Source organism: Aedes aegypti, chromosome 3, assembly GCF_002204515.2.
Source record: "Aedes aegypti strain LVP_AGWG chromosome 3, AaegL5.0 Primary Assembly, whole genome shotgun sequence".
Classification (NCBI taxonomy): domain Eukaryota; kingdom Metazoa; phylum Arthropoda; class Insecta; order Diptera; family Culicidae; genus Aedes; species Aedes aegypti.
This window is the reverse complement of record NC_035109.1, coordinates 302,258,800-302,284,577: the sequence shown is the minus strand read 5'-3', so window position 1 is coordinate 302,284,577 and position 25,778 is coordinate 302,258,800. Positions and strand designations below refer to the sequence as shown.

General features: G+C 41.4%; 1 protein-coding gene, 1 long non-coding RNA gene and 1 other non-coding gene across 4 annotated transcripts in view; 2 read left to right on the top strand and 1 right to left on the bottom strand.

Moving 5' to 3' along the window:
- The window catches only part of LOC5563827 (Y+L amino acid transporter 2), a 36,756-nt gene extending 23,504 nt beyond the window's left edge, over positions 1 to 13,252 (top strand). For both annotated transcript variants that reach the window (XM_021848935.1, XM_021848937.1), the window contains exons 3-8: positions 11,061 to 11,279; positions 11,356 to 11,626; positions 11,692 to 11,812; positions 11,885 to 12,088; positions 12,149 to 12,298; positions 12,361 to 13,252. In XM_021848935.1, coding sequence (XP_021704627.1) covers positions 11,061 to 11,279; positions 11,356 to 11,626; positions 11,692 to 11,812; positions 11,885 to 12,088; positions 12,149 to 12,298; positions 12,361 to 12,597 — 1,202 coding nt within the window. In that variant the 3' untranslated portion in view covers positions 12,598 to 13,252. The remainder of the gene's footprint in view (positions 1 to 11,060; positions 11,280 to 11,355; positions 11,627 to 11,691; positions 11,813 to 11,884; positions 12,089 to 12,148; positions 12,299 to 12,360) is intronic.
- LOC110677728 lies at positions 340 to 1,170 on the top strand. The gene is made up of 2 exons (XR_002501157.1): positions 340 to 658; positions 722 to 1,170. It is a non-coding gene; the product is annotated as an uncharacterized LOC110677728 (long non-coding RNA).
- Positions 13,253 to 13,401: 149 nt separating the features above from the next.
- Positions 13,402 to 13,473, bottom strand: Trnam-cau. Its single transcript has one exon. It is a non-coding gene; the product is annotated as a tRNA-Met (tRNA).
- Positions 13,474 to 25,778: the final 12,305 nt, after the last annotated feature.

The following is a 25,778-nucleotide window of genomic DNA, read 5'->3' as shown; positions in this document are numbered from 1 at the left end:
GCTTTATTCATACGAATTGGGATGTTCGAAAAGTAAATGCTCAAATGCTCAGTTTTATCATACCAACTTGAGTAAATGCTCAAGAAAATGATTTGACAGATAAATTTGAGTAAAGTAAAAGCTTTTGCTCAGATTATTCATACGACCTATTATTGATTGAATTGTGAGTATTTATCCTATTCTATTGAAAAAAAAAAAACAAATGGTATTGTATCGGGTGACCACATGGGGAAATTTTAGCAAATCAAAAGTCTTGATAGTAAGTGGAAAGCCATTAACAAAATAGTGCAACTTTTTCTACAAATAAAATGTCACATATTAGGTCGTATGAATAAAACCGAGTACTTGCTCATGCTCAACCCGATTTCAGCAAAGTAAAGTCTCTGAGCATTTACTCAAAACCATATGAATAAAACGATACTTTACTCAGAGTAAGTTCGAAATTCGAACATAGCTTTTACTCTGTCAAAATGTTTGTTTTGTTTTGGCTCGATTGTTACTTATGCTAAAAGTAATCCAGCGATACAAAACCGTGAGAACAGAAGTGCCTTTGCGGAGGATGTTAACCGTGTTTTGTCGTTTGTTGCCGCCTAATGGAGGCACACAACTTGGTTAAACTAAACAGTCAGCATCACGTCTGCCGGAAATGCGTCGATAAGTACATGAATTTCTGATCCTGTGTCGTCTGCAGCGGTAATAATTTGATTATTTTCCCGCACAGCCCTCATCGTTGGATAGATAGCTACGAGAGAGCAGGTGACCGTGCTCAAGTACAAACCTGAGCTCACCAAAGGACAACATCGATCGGAGTCCCTACGTGTTGATCCGCGTCAGAATCTGAACCGGCAGAATTTCGTCAGCAGCAACAATATTGATTCCGCTGGGCAAAATACTCAAGGTAAAGCCACGAAGGACAGAATGAACTGGCGAAAACTTTCGCGGACAATTTGGCTGTCATAAGCGAGTTCTACACGCCATAGACGACCGGATTAGTAATCAGTAGAGGAGAAGCCATAGGACAAGGCACCGGCATTGCTCAAACGGAGATGCTGTCGGTTTGAAATGCCACAGCCACCCTCGGTAACATCGTAACCAGAGTGGAATAGAGGGCACGCATTCCCCATCTACCATGGCCAGTGAAAAAATAAATGAATTATGTATGCTACTTAATTGAATGCTTAGATTTTTAAATACTTTCCCAAATACCAATGTTGATGGCAAGGGGAAATTCCCGGAAAATTTATGAAGTTCAACAAAAATCCTAACTGCCTAAAATAACAAGAGCCTTCCCATTACAGTGAAACCTCCATGAGTCGATGTTCAATGACTCGATATTGACCCATGCAACCATTCTAAGACCAGAATTTCATGATTACTATGATGGTCACCGGGGCCTTCCTTAATACCCGAGTGGTTAGAGTTGCAAAGCCATGCTGAAGGTGTTGGGATTTGATTTCCGGCCGGTCCAAGATCGAGAAGATGGAATGGAATGGAAATTCCCTTGACTTTCCTGGCCATAGAGTATCATCGTACCTGCCGTACGATATACGAATGCGAAAATGTCAGCTTGGTAAAGAAAGTTCTCAGTTAATAATTGTGTAAGGGCTCATCGAGCACTAAGCTGAGAAGCAGGCTTAGTCCCAGTGAGATCGTAATGCCAAGAAGAAGAAGAAAATGAGGGTCATCTCAAACAGCTTCGCAAAGCATTTCTGTTATATTACTCGATATTTCCATGAGTCAATGTTCCCTTCACATACCGACTCATGAAGGTTTGACTGTATGTATACCACTAATTACTTCAAAATTAATTTTCCAAATTTTTTCTTAGAACTTTCTCAGTAATTTTTGTGCAAATTCCACCGATTATTATTCATATATGCTGTAAATGTCGGTTATCGTTCATGTATGCTGTAATATTACTTTGCTTGTATTAATATGTAAAGAAGGAATTCGAGGTTTTTTTTAAGAACAAGAATTCTTTCAAAGAGTTCTAGGTAAACTACTCTTAAGATTTCGACTAAAAATCAATAATTTCTCAAATAAGAATTATTTGAGAATTTCGATTTTTTTTCTAGGTGCTTTCATACATATTTGTCCAGTTTTTCTATGAATATTCTCAGGACCGATTTTAGAAATTTTGAGGACTTCTTCTAAAAATGCGTAATTTATTTTTTCTAATATGTAATAACCTATGATGTGTATTCTGCAATTGTTTAAGAAATTACCTAAGAAGGTACTTATATAATTTCAGCAAGAATTCCTGAATAATTTTTCGGAAGATACCTCCAGTAATTCCAAAAGGAGTGTGGAAAATCTAAGGAATGTTTAAATTCTGTGACATTTGTAGGAGATATTCATATAAGAATTCTTGGAACATTGCTGAAGTAATTCTAGATAGATTTCTAAAAAAAACTTATGAGATTTTCCAGTAATTGTCGGAAAAAATATATAAAATCTACTAACAAAAGATTTTTTTGAAGTTGCCGGTTTAATTCTAGGCAAACTTCTAAAACTTTCAATTGAACTTTCCAGGATTGCTTGAAAAAATGTATAAAAACTTTGGATAAATTTTCAAAAGAGTTTCCATAGATAAACCCTAAATAATTTCTTCAAAATAACTAATTTTTTGTTGGACTTCCTAGAGAAATACTTTAAAGAACTTCCGAAGACATGTTTGTGTTATCTGCATAGAAATTGTGCCTTCCTGGTAGAATAGTTCTTCTTCTTCTTTCTGGCGTTACGTCCCAACTGGGACAAAGCCTGCTTCTCAGATTAGTGTTCTTATGAGCACTTCCACAGTTATTAACTGAAAGCTTTCTTTGCCGATTGACCATTTTTGCATGTGTATATCGTGTGGCAGGTACGAAGATACTCTATGCCCTGGGAATCGAGAAAATTCCCTTTACGAAAAGATCCTCAACCAGCGGGATTCGAACCCACGACCCTCAGCATAGTCATGCTGAATAGCTGCGCGTTTACCGCTACGGCTGGGCCCCAATTGGTAGAATAGTTCTCTGGAGTAATCACTGTAGAAATTTATATTGGGGCCATTGGCGTAAATACGGTGGGGCCAGGAGGGTCTAAGCCCACCTGGCAATTGGTATTTCGAATCATAGAAAAAAGAACCTGGTTTTCTTACGGGTTCGTTCGTATGGGCTCATTCACAAATTTCATAACGCTAAATGGGGTGGGTGGGTGTCCTCATGATGTTACAACTCATACAAAATTTGTAGAATATTCATACAAAAAGCGTTACGAGGGGGTGGGTGGGTGTCATAAATGGCCATTTTTAGCGTTATGAAATAAATGAATGAACCCTATATTCCCGGCCTGCAGAATTTGGCGATTGATCTCCACAATCCGAATTGGGCGGTGAAACCCACACCCACCCCACACGATGCACTTAATTGCCTGACGACACTAATCGCACGGTCATGAAGCTCATTTTAATAAATAAATTTATTTTTCATGCTTGAATTTTTCAACTAAGCATGGTCAGTAGGTGACTCAGGATTTTCTGAGCATTTACTCAGCTTTTAACGCTTTATTCATACGAATTGGGATGTTCGAAAAGTAAATGCTCAAATGCTCAGTTTTATCATACCAACTTGAGTAAATGCTCAAGAAAATGATTTGACAGATAAATTTGAGTAAAGTAAAAGCTTTTGCTCAGATTATTCATACGACCTATTGATAGCATTTGTGAAATGGCCACTGTTGGTCATTTGACATATCATCATATTTCATGCAGAAAGTTCACAATGTCCGATCGCAAGTTAGTTTTGATAAAGATTTTCAAAATTATTCACAGTTTTAACGAAAATAAGTAATTTTTTTTTCTAATATTTTGTACCAAACATGTAATTAATTAGTTGAGGTAGGTACAAAACATATAGTGTATAGGTACTGTTCAAATAAATGATCAATTTAGCTTTTTCATGTGTTTCTAATGACACACGGCAAGAAATATCGAGCATTTGAGATTAAAATTGGTGGTGCCAGTTATCCCTCAACGGTAGTGTTTAATTTTGTAGTGCTTAAATAAAATTAAACAAAGTCCCTTCGTACACTACTAAGTACTGTAACTGATAGCAAATACTTCGAATGACATATTTCTACAATTTGTGTGTTCACATGAACAGCTTTCTGTTGCTTTCAAACGATCAAACGAGCATATGATTTTCAACTCCAGCAAACGAACCAAAACAGAAAAAATACTCAAATCCTCGCCAAAATCTTCTGCTTTATACCTAAGTTCAATGAACGGTACATAAATTATAATAATTTAACTCAATGCTTCAATTCAAAAATTTAACGAAACTTCAATTTGGTTACATGTTGATTTGTTGCAAGTTTCTCCCTGTTGCAAGTTACCTCATTTACGGTTGTTCCAAAACTTCCGTCAGTAGATTGCAGATTTGCATTTATTTTTTATTATTTAATTGCTACGCAATAAATCATTACACTTTTGAAAACTTTTTACAACGTGGTGTAATACAGTTAGAATTAAAAAACTTCAATCTCATATTTTGCAGTTATTGATTGTTGATATTATGCCTCTTATTTTTACTTTATGAAGAGCAGATGGTATTCTTGTATTCAGAGTAGTGTTTGATCCTTTGCTCGCGTTGCTTGCTCCTGCGGGGGCGGGTGATGTGAGCAGGATCAATCGTGTTGCGCGTCGCTCGCGCGTCATGAATAAATAGTGGAGTGATTCGCGGATAGGGTCAGTAGTGTTTGATCCTTTGCTCGCGTTGCTTGCTCCTACAGGGGCGGGTGATGTGAGCAGGATCAATCGTGTTGCGCGTCGCTCGCGCGGCACGAATAAATAGTGGCGTGATTCGCGGATAGGGTCAGTAGTGTTTGATCCTTTGCTCGCGTCGCTTGCTCCTGCGGGGGCGGGTGATGTGAGCAGGATACATCGTGTTGCGCGTCGCTCGCGCGGCACGAATAAATAGTGGCGTGATTCGCGGATAGGGTCAGTAGTGTTTGATCCTTTGCTCGTGTCGCTTGTTCCTGCGGGGGCGGGTGATGTGAGCAGGATCAACCGTGTTGCGCGTCGCTCGCGCCTCATGAATAAATAGTGGAGTGATTCGCGGATAGGGTCAGTAGTGTTTGATCCTTTGCTCGTGTCGCTTGCTCCTGCGGGGGCGGGTGATGTGAGCAGGATACATCGTGTTGCGCGTCGCTCGCGCGGCACGAATAAATAGTGGCGTGATTCGCGGATAGGGTCAGTAGTGTTTGATCCTTTGCTCGTGTCGCTTGTTCCTGCGGGGGCGGGTGATGTGAGCAGGATCAACCGTGTTGCGCGTCGCTCGCGCCTCATGAATAAATAGTGGAGTGATTCGCGGATAGGGTCAGTAGTGTTTGATCCTTTGCTCGCGTTGCTTGCTCCTGCGGGGGCGGGTGATGTGAGCAGGATCAATCGTGTTGCGCGTCGCTCGCGCGGCATGAATAAATAGTGGCGTGATTCGCGGATAGGGTCAGTAGTGTTTGATCCTTTGCTCGCGTTGCTTGCTCCTGCGGGGGCGGGTGATGTGAGCAGGATCAATCGTGTTGCGCGTCGCTCGCGCGTCATGAATAAATAGTGGAGTGATTCGCGGATAGGGTCAGTAGTGTTTGATCCTTTGCTCGCGTCGCTTGCTCCTGCGGGGGCGGGTGATGTGAGCAGGCTACATCGTGTTGCGCGTCGCTCGCGCGGCACGAATAAATAGTGGCGTGATTCGCGGATAGGGTCAGTAGTGTTTGATCCTTTGCTCGCGTTGCTTGCTCCTACAGGGGCGGGTGATGTGAGCAGGATCAATCGTGTTGCGCGTCGCTCACGCGGCACGAATAAATAGTGGCGTGATTCGCGGATAGGGTCAGTAGTGTTTGATCCTTTGCTCGCGTTGCTTGCTCCTACAGGGGCGGGTGATGTGAGCAGGATCAATCGTGTTGCGCGTCGCTCGCGCGGCACGAATAAATAGTGGCGTGATTCGCGGATAGGGTCAGTAGTGTTTGATCCTTTGCTCGTGTCGCTTGTTCCTGCGGGGGCGGGTGATGTGAGCAGGATCAACCGTGTTGCGCGTCGCTCGCGCCTCATGAATAAATAGTGGAGTGATTCGCGGATAGGGTCAGTAGTGTTTGATCCTTTGCTCGCGTTGCTTGCTCCTACAGGGGCGGGTGATGTGAGCAGGATCAATCGTGTTGCGCGTCGCTCACGCGGCACGAATAAATAGTGGCGTGATTCGCGGATAGGGTCAGTAGTGTTTGATCCTTTGCTCGCGTTGCTTGCTCCTGCGGGGGCGGGTGATGTGAGCAGGATCAATCGTGTTGCGCGTCGCTCGCGCGGCACGAATAAATAGTGGCGTGATTCGCGGATAGGGTCAGTAGTGTTTGATCCTTTGCTCGCGTTGCTTGCTCCTGCGGGGGCGGGTGATGTGAGCAGGATCAATCGTGTTGCGCGTCGCTCGCGCGTCATGAATAAATAGTGGAGTGATTCGCGGATAGGGTCAGTAGTGTTTGATCCTTTGCTCGCGTCGCTTGCTCCTGCGGGGGCGGGTGATGTGAGCAGGATACATCGTGTTGCGCGTCGCTCGCGCGGCACGAATAAATAGTGGCGTGATTCGCGGATAGGGTCAGTAGTGTTTGATCCTTTGCTCGTGTCGCTTGTTCCTGCGGGGGCGGGTGATGTGAGCAGGATCAACCGTGTTGCGCGTCGCTCGCGCCTCATGAATAAATAGTGGAGTGATTCGCGGATAGGGTCAGTAGTGTTTGATCCTTTGCTCGCGTTGCTTGCTCCTACAGGGGCGGGTGATGTGAGCAGGATCAATCGTGTTGCGCGTCGCTCACGCGGCACGAATAAATAGTGGCGTGATTCGCGGATAGGGTCAGTAGTGTTTGATCCTTTGCTCGCGTTGCTTGCTCCTGCGGGGGCGGGTGATGTGAGCAGGATCAATCGTGTTGCGCGTCGCTCGCGCGGCACGAATAAATAGTGGCGTGATTCGCGGATAGGGTCAGTAGTGTTTGATCCTTTGCTCGCGTTGCTTGCTCCTGCGGGGGCGGGTGATGTGAGCAGGATCAATCGTGTTGCGCGTCGCTCGCGCGTCATGAATAAATAGTGGAGTGATTCGCGGATAGGGTCAGTAGTGTTTGATCCTTTGCTCGCGTCGCTTGCTCCTGCGGGGGCGGGTGATGTGAGCAGGATACATCGTGTTGCGCGTCGCTCGCGCGGCACGAATAAATAGTGGCGTGATTCGCGGATAGGGTCAGTAGTGTTTGATCCTTTGCTCGTGTCGCTTGTTCCTGCGGGGGCGGGTGATGTGAGCAGGATCAACCGTGTTGCGCGTCGCTCGCGCCTCATGAATAAATAGTGGAGTGATTCGCGGATAGGGTCAGTAGTGTTTGATCCTTTGCTCGCGTTGCTTGCTCCTGCGGGGGCGGGTGATGTGAGCAGGATCAATCGTGTTGCGCGTCGCTCGCGCGTCATGAATAAATAGTGGAGTGATTCGCGGATAGGGTCAGTAGTGTTTGATCCTTTGCTCGTGTCGCTTGCTCCTGCGGGGGCGGGTGATGTGAGCAGCATACATCGTGTTGCGCGTCGCTCGCGCGGCACGAATAAATAGTGGCGTGATTCGCGGATAGGGTCAGTAGTGTTTGATCCTTTGCTCGTGTCGCTTGTTCCTGCGGGGGCGGGTGATGTGAGCAGGATCAACCGTGTTGCGCGTCGCTCGCGCCTCATGAATAAATAGTGGAGTGATTCGCGGATAGGGTCAGTAGTGTTTGATCCTTTGCTCGTGTCGCTTGCTCCTGCGGGGGCGGGTGATGTGAGCAGGATACATCGTGTTGCGCGTCGCTCGCGCGGCACGAATAAATAGTGGCGTGATTCGCGGATAGGGTCAGTAGTGTTTGATCCTTTGCTCGTGTCGCTTGTTCCTGCGGGGGCGGGTGATGTGAGCAGGATCAACCGTGTTGCGCGTCGCTCGCGCCTCATGAATAAATAGTGGAGTGATTCGCGGATAGGGTCAGTAGTGTTTGATCCTTTGCTCGCGTTGCTTGCTCCTGCGGGGGCGGGTGATGTGAGCAGGATCAATCGTGTTGCGCGTCGCTCGCGCGGCATGAATAAATAGTGGCGTGATTCGCGGATAGGGTCAGTAGTGTTTGATCCTTTGCTCGCGTTGCTTGCTCCTACAGGGGCGGGTGATGTGAGCAGGATCAATCGTGTTGCGCGTCGCTCACGCGGCACGAATAAATAGTGGCGTGATTCGCGGATAGGGTCAGTAGTGTTTGATCCTTTGCTCGCGTTGCTTGCTCCTGCGGGGGCGGGTGATGTGAGCAGGATCAATCGTGTTGCGCGTCGCTCGCGCGGCACGAATAAATAGTGGCGTGATTCGCGGATAGGGTCAGTAGTGTTTGATCCTTTGCTCGCGTTGCTTGCTCCTGCGGGGGCGGGTGATGTGAGCAGGATCAATCGTGTTGCGCGTCGCTCGCGCGTCATGAATAAATAGTGGAGTGATTCGCGGATAGGGTCAGTAGTGTTTGATCCTTTGCTCGCGTTGCTTGCTCCTGCGGGGGCGGGTGATGTGAGCAGGATCAATCGTGTTGCGCGTCGCTCGCGCGGCATGAATAGACAGTGGCGTTAAACGGATTAGGCGTGAATGTATCATGGATCGCATCACCAATCGCTGGTGACTCCCAGATCTTTACCTTATCCCACTAACCCAATATCCTTTCCATGACAACTGTGGAGATGCAGAAGATTCTTCGGTCTCTAGTAACAACGGTTGTCTAGCTAACATTCCTTCCCTTCCCCGATGACCGTAAGGACGTGGCCGGCGCCGTTATTGACTTTTAAAATTTGAGCTCTCGATTTGTGCACATTGAAGAATGGTTAGCTAATCCCAAGCCCCATTCATTGATTCCCTGTGCAACTTCGATTGCTCTAGTCAATCACGGAGTAGCAACTACGAATTGTACGGTCATATATGCTCATGCTCATGCTCATGCTCAGATGGTATTCTTGTATTCAATCCTAACATCATGATATAGTATTAATTTGCCATGTTTTTCTGCTCGGGATCACATGACCAGGGGCCAATGACTTTTCAAAATTTATTATTTTCAACATCGTAGAACCGGTATCCCAACTGATCGATACTAGAAAACATAAGACTGATGGAAAAGGAGATAATTATCTACTAGATTCATGTTATTTAGCTCCTTGTGGGCCTAGCATAATGAACATCTGAAAATTCCAAAAAAAAGATAAGCTCAAAATTAGTACCTTCTGCAACTTTCGTCGTTAAAGGTTGAGTAATAAATTTCGAAAATTTATACTAGCATCAAGACGACATAATAGTTATACCGGTGTTAGAAGTAACATTGTAGTATTTTTATTTACTTTTTTATATAAATCATCAACGTCTTTGGGTCACCTTAAAATCTTTATCAAAGTTCAAGGGAGATGTTATTTTCAAACGTTTATGCAGTTTGAACCGCCCTAATGTCCCTATCCTCAACAATTCAGTAACTACAAGTACGTAAGACATGCAGGCAAACTCAAACAAACGAGCAGATAATGGGAAGAGTATGTTCAGTAAATTGCTAAATCTGTATAACCAAGATAGTTTTCAAGTACGCAGCATCATCTAAGTACAACACCGACCGACCGGTCATCGTTTGCTCTGATAAGGGCTAATTGAGTTTGTGTCGCATTCAGACATCGTCGCGGGGAAGCAGAAAATTTCAAAACATCGTGGCAGATGTTATCACTAGGCGAATGAACCGTAACATGTCTGCTGGCGGAAAGCAACAATTGGGAAATATAAACAACAACATTCCCTCGCTATCGGCTGATACTTAAGACATGTTTAATTGGACGGTGCAAAATTGAATGCCCTTGTTGATTATTTTTTCGGAACATTATGGAATGTTTTGACCTAAATAATTATTTAATTACATCGCTGAGCAAAACAATGTATGGTCATTTTAAGGACTGTAGATGGTATGGAATTGTAACGAATAATTTAAAAATGGGTATTTAAAAATTGGATCGACCAAATTTTGACATTTCCATTTCACTCTTATGTTTTTATCTTATTTGTAACTGTAGAAAACAAACCCAAGCTTGAAAGCATATCTTAATGCTAATAATATGTCGCAGGCGCTTCTACATATCTAAAGGTAAATGTTATTACAATTTGCACTGGAAACGGGACATGCGTGATCAGACGTGTTTTCCTACATGCAGTTGAACTTGTTTATGTTCCTGTTTATGTTTTCGACAGGACAGTATCGAGTGAAGATAGACTACCCAATGGAATGTAGTCATGCCACGATATAAACATGTTATTGACGTCGTGTGTCAATATTTTTGATTCAATCATTTTATCTGAAAAAGCAAATGCTTAATTCCGGCAGCATTTGCGCGTTTCTTAAAAAAAAACTATAAACATAATAAAAAAGGCCATAATTTTTAATATTCAGTTTTTATTTGACACATGTTTTGTATTATATTGAAACATTCAAGAAGTGTAACAGTATTATTCAAAAAGTAATAACATATCCATTCTAAGATTTAAAAAACCGATAATATCCCAAGAACTGCAAAATTATAACATCAAAAATTGACATTGAGTTATTATTCCATTTGTTTTTAAAACGCTTTGTAAAACAAATGGCAAATGTAAAACAAATAACAAAATATTATATAGCAGCATATTTTGTTATTCACATGTTATCATAAGCTATTCATGCTGAAATCAACAGGATTATTGGTTCTATTTCAAAACGAATCATTTTCTGTTGTATTTAAGTATAAAACATTGAACATGATCGTACATTTCATACCGACTGCTTGCTTGAAATAACATAATTAGATGTCATCATACAACCAGATGGGTAATGACATCACAAATTAAAAAAAAAAAAAAATACCAGTGTATTACGCTCCCAAAATGTAGCCCACATCCAACCGGTTTCTTAAGTAATCTACATACATACATAATTGCATGTTGCAACTCATAACAGAAACAAAACAAAAAAATGCATACCTCTTTTTTCTCTCCTTTCGGTCTCTGCAGGCACCATGATACCCAAATCCGGCGGTGATTATGCGTACATTGGTGAGGCATTCGGTCCACTGCCAGCGTTCCTGTATCTATGGGTGGCACTGTTGATTTTGGTCCCAGCCGGCAACGCCATCACTGCCATTACGTTCGCCCAGTACCTGCTGCAGCCTTTGTGGCCAACGTGTGAACCACCGTACGAATCGGTCCGATTGCTTGCTGCTCTCATCACATGTGCGTTATAACCAATTGAAATGGTGTGAAGCATTAGGTATGATTTTAAAAATTTGAATTACGTTTTTCTGGACAGGTCTTCTTACGGCCATCAACTGCTACAATGTGAAATGGGTAACACGGGTGACGGAGACGTTCACCGGAATGAAGGTTGGAGCCCTGCTAGTGATCGTTGCTGCCGGAGCATGGTATCTATTCAGTGGGAATACGGAACTGCTGGAAAATCCATTTGAGAACTCAAAGATACAACCGGGATTCATTGCGCTCGCCTTCTACAATGGGCTATTTTCGTACTCTGGATGGAATTATTTGAATTTCGTGACGGAGGAGCTTAAAGATCCTTATCGGTAAGTATATAGGTATGAGAAGAATGATCTGTAAAAGAGATATGAAATATTTTCGTTTGTTTCAGAAACCTCCCTCGAGCAATTTGTATCAGTATGCCAGCTGTAACAATCATCTATGTGATCACAAACATAGCATATTTTGCTGTTCTTCCACCAGATGAGATGCTCTCTTCTCAAGCTGTCGCGGTAAGGAAATAAATGTTTGCTCATTTGAATTGTATATGTATAACTTAACAATGGCTGTTTAATTTACTCTAGGTCACGTTTGCGGATAAAATGCTTGGGTTCATGGCTTGGGTAATGCCACTTTTCGTTGCCTGTTCGACATTTGGATCGCTTAACGGTGCAATTTTTGCATCTTCTCGACTGTTCTTCGTAGGCGCCAGGAACGGACATCTTCCAGCGGCCATTTCGCTCATCAATGTCAACTGCCTCACTCCGATCCCATCTTTAATATTCCTGGTAGGTTACCTATGATTTTGAAACATAGTTCGCAAACTAATATTATTTTCATCATTTTAGTGCCTTCTCACACTACTTCTGCTGTTCATTCGAGACGTTTTCTCGATCATCAATTACGTGAGCTACGTAGAAATCCTGTTCATCTTCATTTCCGTAGCCGGACTATTGAGGCTACGTAAGAAGCATCCTGATGCCAAACGACCCATCAAAGTGAGTAGCAGGCCAATTAGTCATCTTTGTTCAAAAAGTTCATTTTACCATTACTATTTTAGGTGTCGTTGATCATTCCCATCATCTTCCTCCTGACGGCAGGGTTCCTGGTTATATTTTCCGTTTTCGAATCTCCAACAGAGGTTGCCATCGGGACGCTTATTATCGTGTTGGGTATCCCAGTGTACTACATTACTATCCACAAACCCTTGGAATGGCTGGCTCAAACATCGCAACGAATCAACAACGTTTGTGCGAAACTCTTCCTGTGCATGCCCAACACGGAAAAGAATGACTAACTTGAAGCGAAACTCGCTATACCTTTACTTGCGCTGTAAATAGACTGCTCGTTACGAGTTAAGGCTCGTGATAAACTGGGACGCACATTTGAGCTACATCAATTGTTATCAGTAAGCATACAATCTCACAGCACGACAATAGTTAACAAAAAAAAAGTCAACAGTGTCTTTGAGGCATTCTGCAACATATCGCATAAACATGTAAATAATTCACTTATAAATCATACTTACCTAACAAATGACCAACATCAAAACATGTTTTGAGTAAATTATCATTCTCTCTGCTATACAATTCGATACTAGGGCTCAAACTTCCACATATTCCATGTTCTGAACGGTGTAATCAATGTTTTGTTCAATCCTCTACGAGGCTGTATAGTAGAAGAAGGGATCCGTACGATCTCTAATGTACAAACGGTTTCACGAAGATTTCAGAATAACGTAGGCTTAATTCATAATCAACCCGAATCAATTAAACAATGACAAATAAGGATTGAAGACTGTTTCAATAAAGGTCACTCTTGTTGTAAGTTTTGTATTGTTCTCTTACATACTTATCGTAAGGCAGCCTACATGTATTATGTAACGGTAATGAAAAGTTTTGCTATACATCGCTTTTACACATTTCAAATAAGATAAAACTAAAAATAAGAAATAAAGCGTCTTCTTTTTGTTACATTGATATCACATCATCAAGTCTAACCATTTAATTTCAAATGGAAGTTCATCTTAGCATCTTGAGGTGAAAAGTACAATCAACCAAACCACAATGCTCACTTATCACTACTGAAAAAATATTATTCTTAGCAGAGCGTAGTTTCGATCTACGGACCTCTGGGTTATGGGCCCAGCACGCTTCCACTGCGCCACTCTGCTTCATACCGATTTCACTGTATACTGCATTAGTTGTTATTCACCCCTATTCTTGTTTACGGTCGGACACTCTTTCGAACGAAATCCGTTTTGCATTCCCGCTCGAGGGTGATTACAATATTATTCCAAGAAGTGTTCTGTGAGAAAATGCAACACATGATCTTCTTCTCAACATTACGTCCCCACTGAGATATGGCCTGCTTCTCGGTTTGAGTCATAGGACTACTTACAAAGTTTAATACTGCTAGCTTTCTTTACCAATGGTGCCACGTTCGCATTCGTGTATCGTGAGGCAGGAAAGATGATAATTTTTGCTCAGGAAAGCCATGGATATTTTCTTTGATGCATCTCCTGAAAAATCTGCAAGCCTACATAATATGTTTTTTCTCCAGTTGTATCTAGTTCAGTTATAAAAATTTGTAGTTCTTGGATACAAATAAATTTTGTTAGAATAAATGCATTAAATTAAATTGAAAATATATTGGAGTTTGAATTTTACTTGTCAACACGATTCACCATGATCATTTCGTAACTTTACTCCCTGCTACAGTCGACTATCCACATCTCGATGTTCTACATCTTGATATCTCTCCTTATGTCGATGATTTCACCTCCCTTCAGTCTGCATGCATTTTCTCTCTCCATATCTCAATATCCTCCTTATCTCGATATCTCCATGTTTCGATGTGTTTCTACTGATTTTTTGTTCCCAATTTTCTCTCCGTATGTCGATATGACCAATATTGAAGGCCACTAGACCAATGTTTTGGGATTCAAAACAAATTAGAAGCGCAAAATGGCATCTGTTTGTTAATAACTTTCTTGGCAACGGAATGTTTTTCAAACTAATATTCATCAAAAAGGTGTTATTAATCTCGATCTCTCCCTATCTCGATGGTCCCTTCGATATCGAGATGTGGAGAAGCGACTGTATATCCAACGAATTTTGTACCCTGAGAAGAACTCGTGCTACAAATATTCATACGCGTAAGGTAATTCAGTTCCGATAAATCACCGATTAGGGTAGATGTACCAATAATAGAGGTACTAAGCAGGAGTGAACTTCATTTAACCTTAAAAATAGATGGAGTACCGTGTACCTTTTAATTCCGCTCCTAAATGCTTATCTTTGACAGGTACGCGTATTTCGACTACCACTTGCAGTCTTCTTCAGTGTCAGTTACTCGTATCCACTCAGTGGATTTTAGTTGTTGTTTGTTTGTGTGTGTATTTATGACACTTTACACAAGAAGGGTGCATTCATGTCAGATTTAATTTGTTATTACATGTTATAATAGTTTATACAATCCTGCTTCATGCAAGAATTTCAACAACTTCTTCACGTTATTTCCTTCGTTTGCTATGGCGTCACTCAGGCTTGTCGTGCTGTTGTTGTTCTCCTGTCTCTCCTTGTCGGCGGTTTCTTTTTCAACAGAAAGGTATGAGTTAGCTTCGTATGGCCAATTAATGATATTTCATCAATTTTAAGACAATTTGAACGCATCAATAAGCCAATACGTCGATTGGCAGTATCGGTTCAGTGGCTAATGTGATAAAATCAGCGAAAATGGCACTACCGCAACTATAGGAACGTCCACAAGTAATGGATCACTTACCCTATCGGCTTGGAAACTAGGCCCTTCACATAATTTTGATTTCTTCAGGCATGAAATGGTGCTACTCCGGCTGATCCGAGCGAATCCGGAAATGCAGATGTGTGAAGTGACCTCAGACGACCTGTTGATAGTATGGAGTTCTGTACCAATTTCGGCAATTATCGTGAAACTTTTTTGATGAACACGAGTACACATAGCACCTTCCCATGGTAGACAATCCGAAATTAGGTTCCACATACAGTACCGGACAGAATAGAGTACGCATTGGCTGTTTTTCCATACAAAATGATCAAGTTTGGAGTCTTATATCTCGGTTTCTAGTTGTCCAATTGACCTGAAATTTTCACCGCAGCTTGAAAGTAACCTCAAATTTGCTAGGCTAGAAATTCATAGTTTTTCATTAACGAACTTTTAAGTTATCGCAAATATCAAATTTCGAGAAAAATGACAAAATTTTAAAGTAAAAATAATTTTTAAATGAAAATATTTAGAGCAATGTGTCCTTCTGCAAAAATGTACAATTTGATAAGACTCACAAGTTTGCAGAACATCATTTTTCGGTAAAACTGATTGTTTTCAAAATATTTTCAAAATTAAATTTTGCAATTTTTTGCAAATTGAGAGATTTTCAATAATTTAAAAGATTGTGTTTCAAATGCAGTGATATTTTAATTGAGTAAAATCTATGTTATATCAAGGCTGTGGTGAAAATTTCAGATCAATCGGACCTCTAAAAGCTGAGATTCAGATCTCCAAACTTGACCATTTTGTATGGAAAAACGGCCAATGCGTACTTTATTCTGTCCAGTACTGTATGTATTGTTTCAGGTTTTTCAAACTTGTATATCGCATCCAGGAATGCACACTTTCAATCTTTTCCAAAATGTGCTGGATCAAATATTTACTGTGCGCTAAGAACGTCACCAGAAGGGATCAAATGCTTATCATAACCATTATCAGCATCGGCATTGCTGAACCAGCAATATCGAACCTTATTGTTTCAATCCAATAACCTCACATGAACCATTTGTCATCCCTACAGAAGGAATCTCCCAACTAGACTATCGCAGACGATGGTGGAATAACCTCTGCTCTGTTCTAGAATGCACCAACTAGGTACTTCTCAGCAACGATTCGACTTTCAGGAAATTCGACACAGTCAAATTACCGCATAAATTAGTTATATGTTTTTATCTGAATTGGAAAACTTGGTTTCGGTAATTAAACTGCTCTCCAGCAATCACTTGACGTATGCATTGGCACCTGGATTTTTTCCGCTTTCAAATGAAATTCGGTTGAAGGACTTAACCTAGCTGCGAAAATGTAACACAGGCTGTGCATAAACATCTTTTAGAGTAAATCATGCAAGCTTCATCAGGGCTTTGAGCTTGTAAAAAAATAAAAGAGCAATCGGTTATAATTATCAGTTGTACCTATTTCAATTGAAATACGAAAATGAGGTTTAGATCTGAAACAAACTTCTATTGCTATCAGTGTTGCAGTTACATCGAGTTCTGGTAATGCCTGCAGGGATGTTCCAATAAGGAAATGAGCCGGTATAAGGGGCTCGAAATCAAAGAGGTCTTCTGACAGGGCTGTGATCGGTCTAGAATTTAGAAATTTCCTCACCTGGATCAACAACGTATGTATGTTTTCAATATATTTTGGATTATCCCCGATGATCCTTTGAAGATGAAATTTAGTAGTACGCACGGCAGCCTTCCAAAGTCGTCCACCGAAATGAAGGCCACTTGACGTACTGAAATGCTATTTTATGCCTTCATTGAGACAGTAGTTGTTAATCTTCTCCTTGTGGTATTTATCCTTCAGCAAATGTTAGAGATCTCGCAACCGACTTCGGGTACAAAAAAATTGAAAACATTTCTATACCTGAACCTCGCCTAGTCACAAACCTGCGAAACGCCTGAATGAATCGGTTCTTGAAAAGATCGGACACTAGCTCGATAGTTATTGCCTTTGTCACAAAACGGCCTAACGTAAACTGGTCCGAAAAAGTCTTTGCCCGTTCGAGTGAATGAACGCGATATCGTTACTCGCTCAGCCGGCAGCTCACTCATAAACTGCTTCTCTGGTGTAGGTGTGACCAGGTGAGCAATACTCGTAACTTCTAATGGCCAATATAATGGCCGAGACGTATCAAACCATCTGACGAAATATAAGAGTGGTGCCAGCGTAGTGGGGATTTTAACGACACTGGTACTCCCTTGATAAGTTCCGCCATTCATCGGCGAGAGATACCTTCTGAACATGTCGAAGGATGATGTATTCAGCATTCTTAAGTTCATCCTATGAAAGAAATTCACTCTTTCTCTCTTCCTTGGGTTTTCTTAGAAGTTTAATAAAGCGTACGGACTCCACATAGAGGGAACGTTTCATTCGAAGCGTTGAATACAGCGTGGACCTTGGTTGTAGTACTGGCTTCCTTCACTACTAGTTGATGTGACAGATTACAGCGTTTCATTGAACCTGGTGTAGGAAATTCATCAAATTCCCAATCAAAACACAAAACACGCTATTTTACTAATTTTCCTTTCTTTTATTAATTTAAGTACACTATTTTTTTTCTTTTCTTTTCCACTTCACTGTCATTTGCACATCCATTACTTACAGAAACATTTTCTAAACTGACTAGCACATTCATCGTTGGATTCTTTCACCCCTCGCTTTCCTTGTTTCAATTCGTCCCTTCTCTTTCTCGCCCACCAGAATGCAACTCGCACAAGCAAGTTGGTATTCATTCAAGGTGATTGCCGAACCGGCATATCGTTCCCGCTCTGTTTATTTCAACCGTTCTTGTCTTTTCTCTCGTATACACATAATACACTCGTCTAAATCTCACTCAGATAATCGCTAATTGATTCCATAGAATTGATCGTCAATGAATATTTGAACCTAATGTATATATTTTATAAATCTTTTTCGTATAACATATTATTCCTACACCTGGGACATCATCGACCTTGCTCATATGCCCAAGCTGGAGAAACTTCTCCATGAAAGAGCAGTACTGTGTACGAAGATCTCCTCGCAGGACTAAAATCTGACCGTCAACTCCGCTAGACCTTCTGAAGCCGACACGTTGCAGCTAATGTTCAGCGACTGATTTGGGTCCGATACTCCACCGCAAACCACCCAATCGAATTCAGATTCGTTGAGTGCTGATAGTCGTTCTACTAACGAAAACGCGCAGAGAAAATGTTGACTAACATTCGTTGTAATGTCTCAGGTTGTAATCACTAGGCTGGACGACATTGAGCTTGAAAAGTGCTTGTACCTGGAGCTTCTGCAGGTGTTTGCTGTTGTCGTATCTCTTTTGAAGAAGATACCAAGCGACCTTGTAATTGGCGCTAGTGATTTGGAGAAAGTTGATCAAATTCTTCGGCTCTCCTTGAAGGCATCCCATGCCCGCCGCAGTTTCATACGATTTTCGCAAAGCTGACCACCATAACATCGCCAACTTGCTCTCCAGTTTCAATTGGGACGACATTCTCGGCAATTCTGATATCGCTACAGCTGCACAGACTTTTTCTAACGTTTTGAATTACGTCATTGACCGACACGTCCCTAAAAAGTCTCGTCATCCTCATTCTCGTTCCCCTTGGCAAACGAATGAATTGCGTCGTCTGAAATCGAGAAAAAGAGCAGCCCTTAGGAAGTACACGAAGCATCGAACAACATCTCTTCGAATATAAGGCTCCCCCAGATCTAAGCAACTTTTTACGGCGACAGCGACAAAAAATCGTCGCGATTTCGCTGATGATTCGCTGCATGCACTGTTTGATAAGCACATCTAAGCCACAGCGACGCGGTTTTGCAACGATTCGCGTCGTGTCAGTCAAGATGGTTTCATAAAAGAGTGCTTGCAGCGACACAACAACGAAATCGCAACGATTTTTTTTGGCTGTCGTCGTAAAAAGTCGCGTAGATTTGGGGGAGCCTATAAACGAGTGGCGAAGCGATGTTTTCTGCAGTATCAGTAAGGAATACGGAGAAAGCTTAGTATGCCCTAAGCAGTTTTGGAAATTCGTGAATGAACAACGTCGTGAGGCTGGCCTGCCATCCTCCATGATGCTCAATAGCACCGTAGCTTCCACCGGGAATCACATTCGTCAACTTTTCGCACGAAAATTTGCTAGCGTCTTTACCGAAGATAGATTGACTGATGACGATATTCAGCTCGCCGCCAATAGTGTTCCTCTTCTCAGTGAAAACATGATAGCGTCCAGCGATATTGACAGGAACGTGATTGCTAGAGCATGCTCAAAGCTAAAAAAATCCTTCAATTCTGGGCCTGATGGTATTCCTTCAGCATTTCTTAACCTTCCAGTCGTCGCGCGGTTTGTCACCGTCAGAAGCACCACGCTGCTGTTGTGTACGAAAAGCGAGGTTTTTTTTAACAGTGTTGTACAAAATACAACAGCGCGTCGACTGAAGTGTTAAAGAGCATTTAGACAGTTTGCTGACTCCACTGCTCCTTGTTTTTCAGCTGTCAGTGAGCGTCAGCGTCTTCCCGTCATGTTGGAAGCTAGCGCATATGTTTCCTGTTCACAAAAGAAGGGAATAAGCGGGACTGCAACAATTATCGCGGGATTACCTCATTAAGTGCTATCGCCAAGCTGTTCTAGCTGATTATTATGGAGCCCCTGTTTTCGAACTGTAAACCGTACATTAGTACCGACCAGCATGGTTCTTGGCTGGCCGATCCACGACTACTAACCTCTTATGCTTTACATCGTATATCACGAACAGCATGGCTTAACGTGCGCAAACAGACGTTATTTCTACGGATTTGACAGCTGCTTTCGACAAATTAAATCACCGCATAGCCATTGCTAAGCTAGATAGGCTGGGAATCAACGGCAGCTTTTTACAATGGATCAATCGTACCTGACCGGTCATCATCATTCGTCATTCGTCGATTTGGGAGACTGCCAGTCGCGTACTATTGCTGTCTCATCTGGAATCCCTCAGGGAAGTCACCTGGGGCCTCTGTTATTCCTGATTTACTTCAACGATGTCAACTTGGTGATCAAATGACCACGGATTTCTTACGCAGATGACCTGAAGCTCTTTCTTTGAATCCGCTCAACAGATGACTGCAGATTTCTTCAACTTTAGCTGAACGCTTTTGCTGACTGGTGCCATTTAAACCAGATGGATGTTAACCCTTTAAAATGGTCGGTGATATCGTTCTCACGCAAAAAAGAGACAATTGTCCATAAGTATGCCTTATTTGGTCAAGACATAGAGCATGTTAATCTAATTAAGGACCTGGGAGTTATCTTGGATATTAAACTCTCCTTTAAGCAGCACATCTCGTTTGTCGTTGACAGAGCTTCCAAATTTGTAGGACTTATCTTTAGAATTTCTAAACATTTCACGGATATCTACTGTCTTAAATCGCTCTACTGCTTCCTGTCTCGTTCCGTCTTAGAGTACTGCTTGGTAGTTTGGACGCCTCACTACAACAATGGAGTTGAGAGAGTTGAATCCGTTCAAAGGAGATTTTTGCGATTTGCACTACGAAGACTTCCGTGGTCGGATCCCTATCGGCTGCCGAGCTATGAAAGCCGTTGCCAATTTATTCGCTTGGAACCCCTGTCCGTCCGCAGGATACAGCTAGACCTTTGTTTATTGCCGATATTCTGAAAGGACACATAGATTGCCCTGCCCTGTTGGAGTAAGTAAACATAAATGTGCAGCCCCGAGCCCTTCGGAATAACGTGACGCTGAGATTACCTCTTCAACGAACTAATTATAGCATGTTTGGCGCTATTTACGATCTGCAGAGGTTTTGACGTAGGACTACGTCTTTGTTTTCTATATTGGGGTGCATTTTAAAAGTACGGAAAATGAGACATGTAACGAAATTAGGGGAGATTTTGAACGTTAATAACTCAATTGTTTATGAACCAATTATTACGATTTTAGTATCATTCGATCAGAAATGTATCTACGCATCGTTAGTAATATATCCGATAAGTGAATTTTGTTGTTAAACTATTGAAAATTTGATAAATGTTGACCCCTTTCTTATCCAACCAATCACGTTCGAGCACTTTTCGACGGTTTCGCTTCCCACTATAAAAGCAAACGGGTCCCTGCTTCTTCCCTCAGTCTTCTTTTTGCGGTCGGACTGTGAACACGGTCGGGCGAGTCATTCTCGCTTTGCTTTTGCACCCGCGTCATAGTCCAATTTGTGTCGTCGGAAGAGGAAGACGCATTATTGATTTGCGCCGCCGCAAATTTATTTGCGCTCCCAGATTTCGACTCGTGATCGGTGGTCCAGAAGCAAGCCCGTTAGGAACCAGAAACCAGAAGCCCCCAGAATTGCTGATCCGAGGAGATGCTGCTAATCGAGCGTCGGACTGGTGAAATCGCTCAAGCTTTCAAGAGTGAGCATCGTTTCCTGATTTCGACTTGTGCCCGGGGATCCAATACCCGTTGCTGTTGTGCGCCATCCACGTCACGAACCATTCAGCTGGTTCGTCGTATAAGCAAATTCCCCGTTTGACCATGGCAATCAACTGATAACATCCCGTAGTGCTATTTATCTGTAACCGTATCGAGGCTAAGAAAGCCATCGGCCCTTGTCAGGGCCATAATATTTGTGGAAAAGAGTTGAAGGAATAATATTTCCAACCTTATTACATCTTATATTCTTCAATCAATCTCGCAGCTTCGTACAAAATTTAATTTGTCATGAATAATTGATGGCACGACAATTTGAGACTATTCTTGGACGCTGCTGCTATGCCGTCGGGGTGAGTGCTCAACATTTCACAACGATTGTAAACTAGAGTGGCATTACCAACAGTGTCATTGATTTGCCGAGCATTTCGATTATGAAAATGATCACATGTAACAAAATTGTGACATATTTAGAATGGTTTTCAAGAGAAATTCTGATTGAACAATTTTCATCATTTTGGCACCCATTAATCAGAAATTCACTTTCATACTAAAGAAAACTATTGATTATCAATAGCTAACTAGAGAATATTTAGTAAATGTCAAGCATTCCAACTATTCATGTTTGATCAATTTCTCACGCATTATCATTTTTCGCAATTTTCAAGTAATTCTAAGCCCAAAACATTATTGGCACATACCCATTTTCCAGATTGGTTGACTAGAAGAGAAGAGCACGAATGGGAGGAGCATCATCTGCTAATCGAAGGGATTAAAGCATGCTTCCTTCGCCGGATTCGGTTTTATTCCATTTTTGCTTTCGAGCTGGTAAGAGCTTCTCCGAACCTGCTTAGCGAGGAGCACCTCGTAGCCATTACTACTATTATTAGACAAATCGAGCTTTCGGTTTGTGGTATCGTTCAAGATTTCAAACTTAAGCTACGTTTTCAGATTTCGACTTCAGCCGTGTGATCTAATACCTGTTGCTGATGTGTGCCATCCACACCACGAAACATTCACCTGGTTCGTCTTATAAGCAGAGAACTTATACAAATTTCTACACTTGCGTTGGGGATTCTTCGTTTAACCATGGCAATCAACTGATAACATCCTGTAGTGCGATTCATCTATGACAGCATCCGAGCTAACAAAGCCTTTGGCTCTTTTCAGGGCCACCAAATGTGTGTAAGAGAGTTAACAGAGTAATATTTCAGACTTTATTTATCACATTGCCAAGCGATGAATAATATTTCTCTCAAACCATAGGATCAACAAAGCGATGACTGAAGCTTTCATTATAATCCTCGAATAACTTTCTATAGACACATTGCTGTTAAATATTCTTTAGTTAGAATTACTTTGATTTTGCTTCAGCATGCTGAACAAGCCTCAATCACTACTGTTCTTTCCAATGCTACCTTATATTTCATAGGAGGTTACTAATATAATTTCAAAATGATCATACAACCTGAAGTGAAATTTCACATTTTCATAGATAAATATGACGAATTCATCGGATAAAGATAATGTATATTTGGGACATGATTAAACGTACACTTGGCTGGAAATCGTTATATGCATAAATATTTACGAAAGTTTCGAGCACTGAAAACAGTATGAAGTCAAAACGAGCAACAAGAACGACATCAAATTCAGTTAAATTAACCATCGTGGTCCTACGTCACCAGTTCGTACAACCCCATAGGGATGTACCCTTATAGTTTTTCAATAGAGTTGCTGCTCTCTTTGATTTCAACTTGTCTCGCCAACTACTTCGACGAAGATTCAGTTAGGTTTTTGATAGATCGTAAGAATGGCAATTTTTAATATGTTTAGTTTTCAGATGACATCATTGGGGCTTTGAAGCCTGTTGGTGGTACAAGTAAATAAAATTGAAAATTGAAATTGAGGTAGTAGAGTTTTTCTACCTTGCAATGGATGACCGAGGAGAAAAGATAACGGAAAGTGAGCCTACCCTTAATGCTCCCACAAAAAGTTTGAAGCTTGATCTGTGTCAACCTGACATGATCAAGATTCCTACCACCGTACGTATTTAGAAACCTAACTGCCATAGTTGTTGCCAAAAACAAACTTTTTGCATTGATTATGTTTTAACAAATCATAAATAATTGATGGTTTAAAAAAAAAGGAAAATGCTACCCGAAAAGCATTACAAAGAAGTAATTTACAGATCTGGGCACACCTCACCCAAATAATGCAATTTGTAGGCCAACAATACAAGCTTTTAATTATCCAAAATTCCATTGAAGCCAACTGTACCCTCGATAGCTTCTGAACGTTTCCTTGTCCAAACCAATTCAATCAATTAGCCCCAACGCATAACCATTACATGAATATTTAAATTCCGTCAACCTCACTGACCACCCAATTCAATGCTACACGCCTCCCTCCATCCACTCAACGAGGAAATGATCCTCAACGACGATCATCATTTCCATCATTGTCATCTGCTGAATTTTCAAATCATCTGTAATTTCTGCAGGTTGTCTTCTGATGGCGTAGGTATCTTTCCGATAAGAGTCAGGTTCTCTCCCTCTCACGTTCCGGATTGCACAGAGTCAATCCGTTTGAAAATATTTACACTTCTCAGCATCAAAAATCGCTCAGCACTACCGCAAACCGTTCCGGCTCCGGCAGCGATGGTCTGGTGTGCATTGTGTGTAGATTCATGGGCGTAGTCAGAGGGAGCGTGGGGAGATGGGAAGTTGCCTCCTCTACAACATGGCTGGAAGTTTGTTTGAAGATTTTATATATTTGTTTACAAATTTGTTACATTTGACTTGAATGCCCCCAATGTGATTTTTGAAAGTTAAATTATTATCTAGCATGAGCCCTAGATACTTAACTTCATCAGACCAATTTATTGGAGCCCTTATCATCGTAACAATATGTTTACTTGAAGGTTCCAAATAAAGAGCTTTTGGTTTATGTGGGAATATTATAAGTTGAATTTTGGAAGCCATCTCTCAATCTCCTACAGATGACACTATACTATAGATGAAGCTTCGTCCTTTGGCGGAGAAGCCTGTGTCAACCGCAAACAAAGATTTTTGCATCCCTGAGGTAACTCAGGTAAGTCAGATGTGAAAATATTGTATAATATTGGTCCCAAAATGCTGCCTTGAGGAACACCTGCTCTTACAGGAAGTCTTTCAGATCTGGAGTTCTGATAATTACCCTGAAGTGTACGATTTGACAGATAACTTTGAATTATTTTAACAATGTATTTTGGAAAATTAAAGTTTTTTTTTATTTTACGATCAAACCTTCATGCCAAACACTGTCGAATGCTTTTTCTATGTCTAGAAGAGCAAGACCAGTAGAATAGCCTTCAGATTTGTTGGAACGGATCAAATTTGTTACACGTAAAAGTTGATGAGTGGTCGAATGTCCGTGGCGGACATTGGCAAAAATTGAATTTTCGTTGATGTGGGCCATCATTCTGTTCAAATAACCTTTTCAAAAAGTTTACTGATGGAGGAAAGCAAACTGATTGGACGATAGCTAGAAGCTTCTGCAGGATTTTTGTCTGGTTTTAAAATTGGAACAACCTTAGCATTTTTCCAATTGTCAGGAAATTATGCTAATTGAAAACATTTGTTAAATATATCAACTAAAAATTATAAGCTTCTTTCTGGAAGTTTTTTGATGAGGATGTAGAAAATTCCATCATCGCCAGGAGCTTTCATATTTTTGATTTTTTTAATAATAGGTCTCACTTCTTCCAAATCAGTCTCCCAGGCATTTTCGAAAACGTTCTCTTGATTGAGAATATTTTCGAAGTCCTTAGTAACTTGATTTTCTATTGGACTAGCGAGTCCTAAATTAAAATTGTGCGCGCTTTCAAACTGCATAGCAAGTTTTTGAGCTTTTTTGCTATTAGTTAGTAATTATTTGCTTTCCTCTTTCAATGCCGGTATTGGCTTCTGAGGTTTTTTTTTCAAAATTGTAGATAATTTCCAAAAGGTCTTAGAGGCAGAGTCCTATTGAGAAATCTTATTTTCCAAATTTTTGTTTCTTAATTGTGCAAAACGTTTCTTGATTTCTTTCTGCAAATCCTGCCATATAATTTTCATAGCAGGATCGTGAGTGCGTTGAAATTGCCTTCTCCTCACGTTTTTAAGAAGGATCAAGAGTTTATGATCATCGTCTATAATCACGGATTCAAATTTTACTTCACATTTTGGAATTGCAATGCTGCTGGCTTCAACAATGGAATTTGTTAAAGTTTCAAGAGCA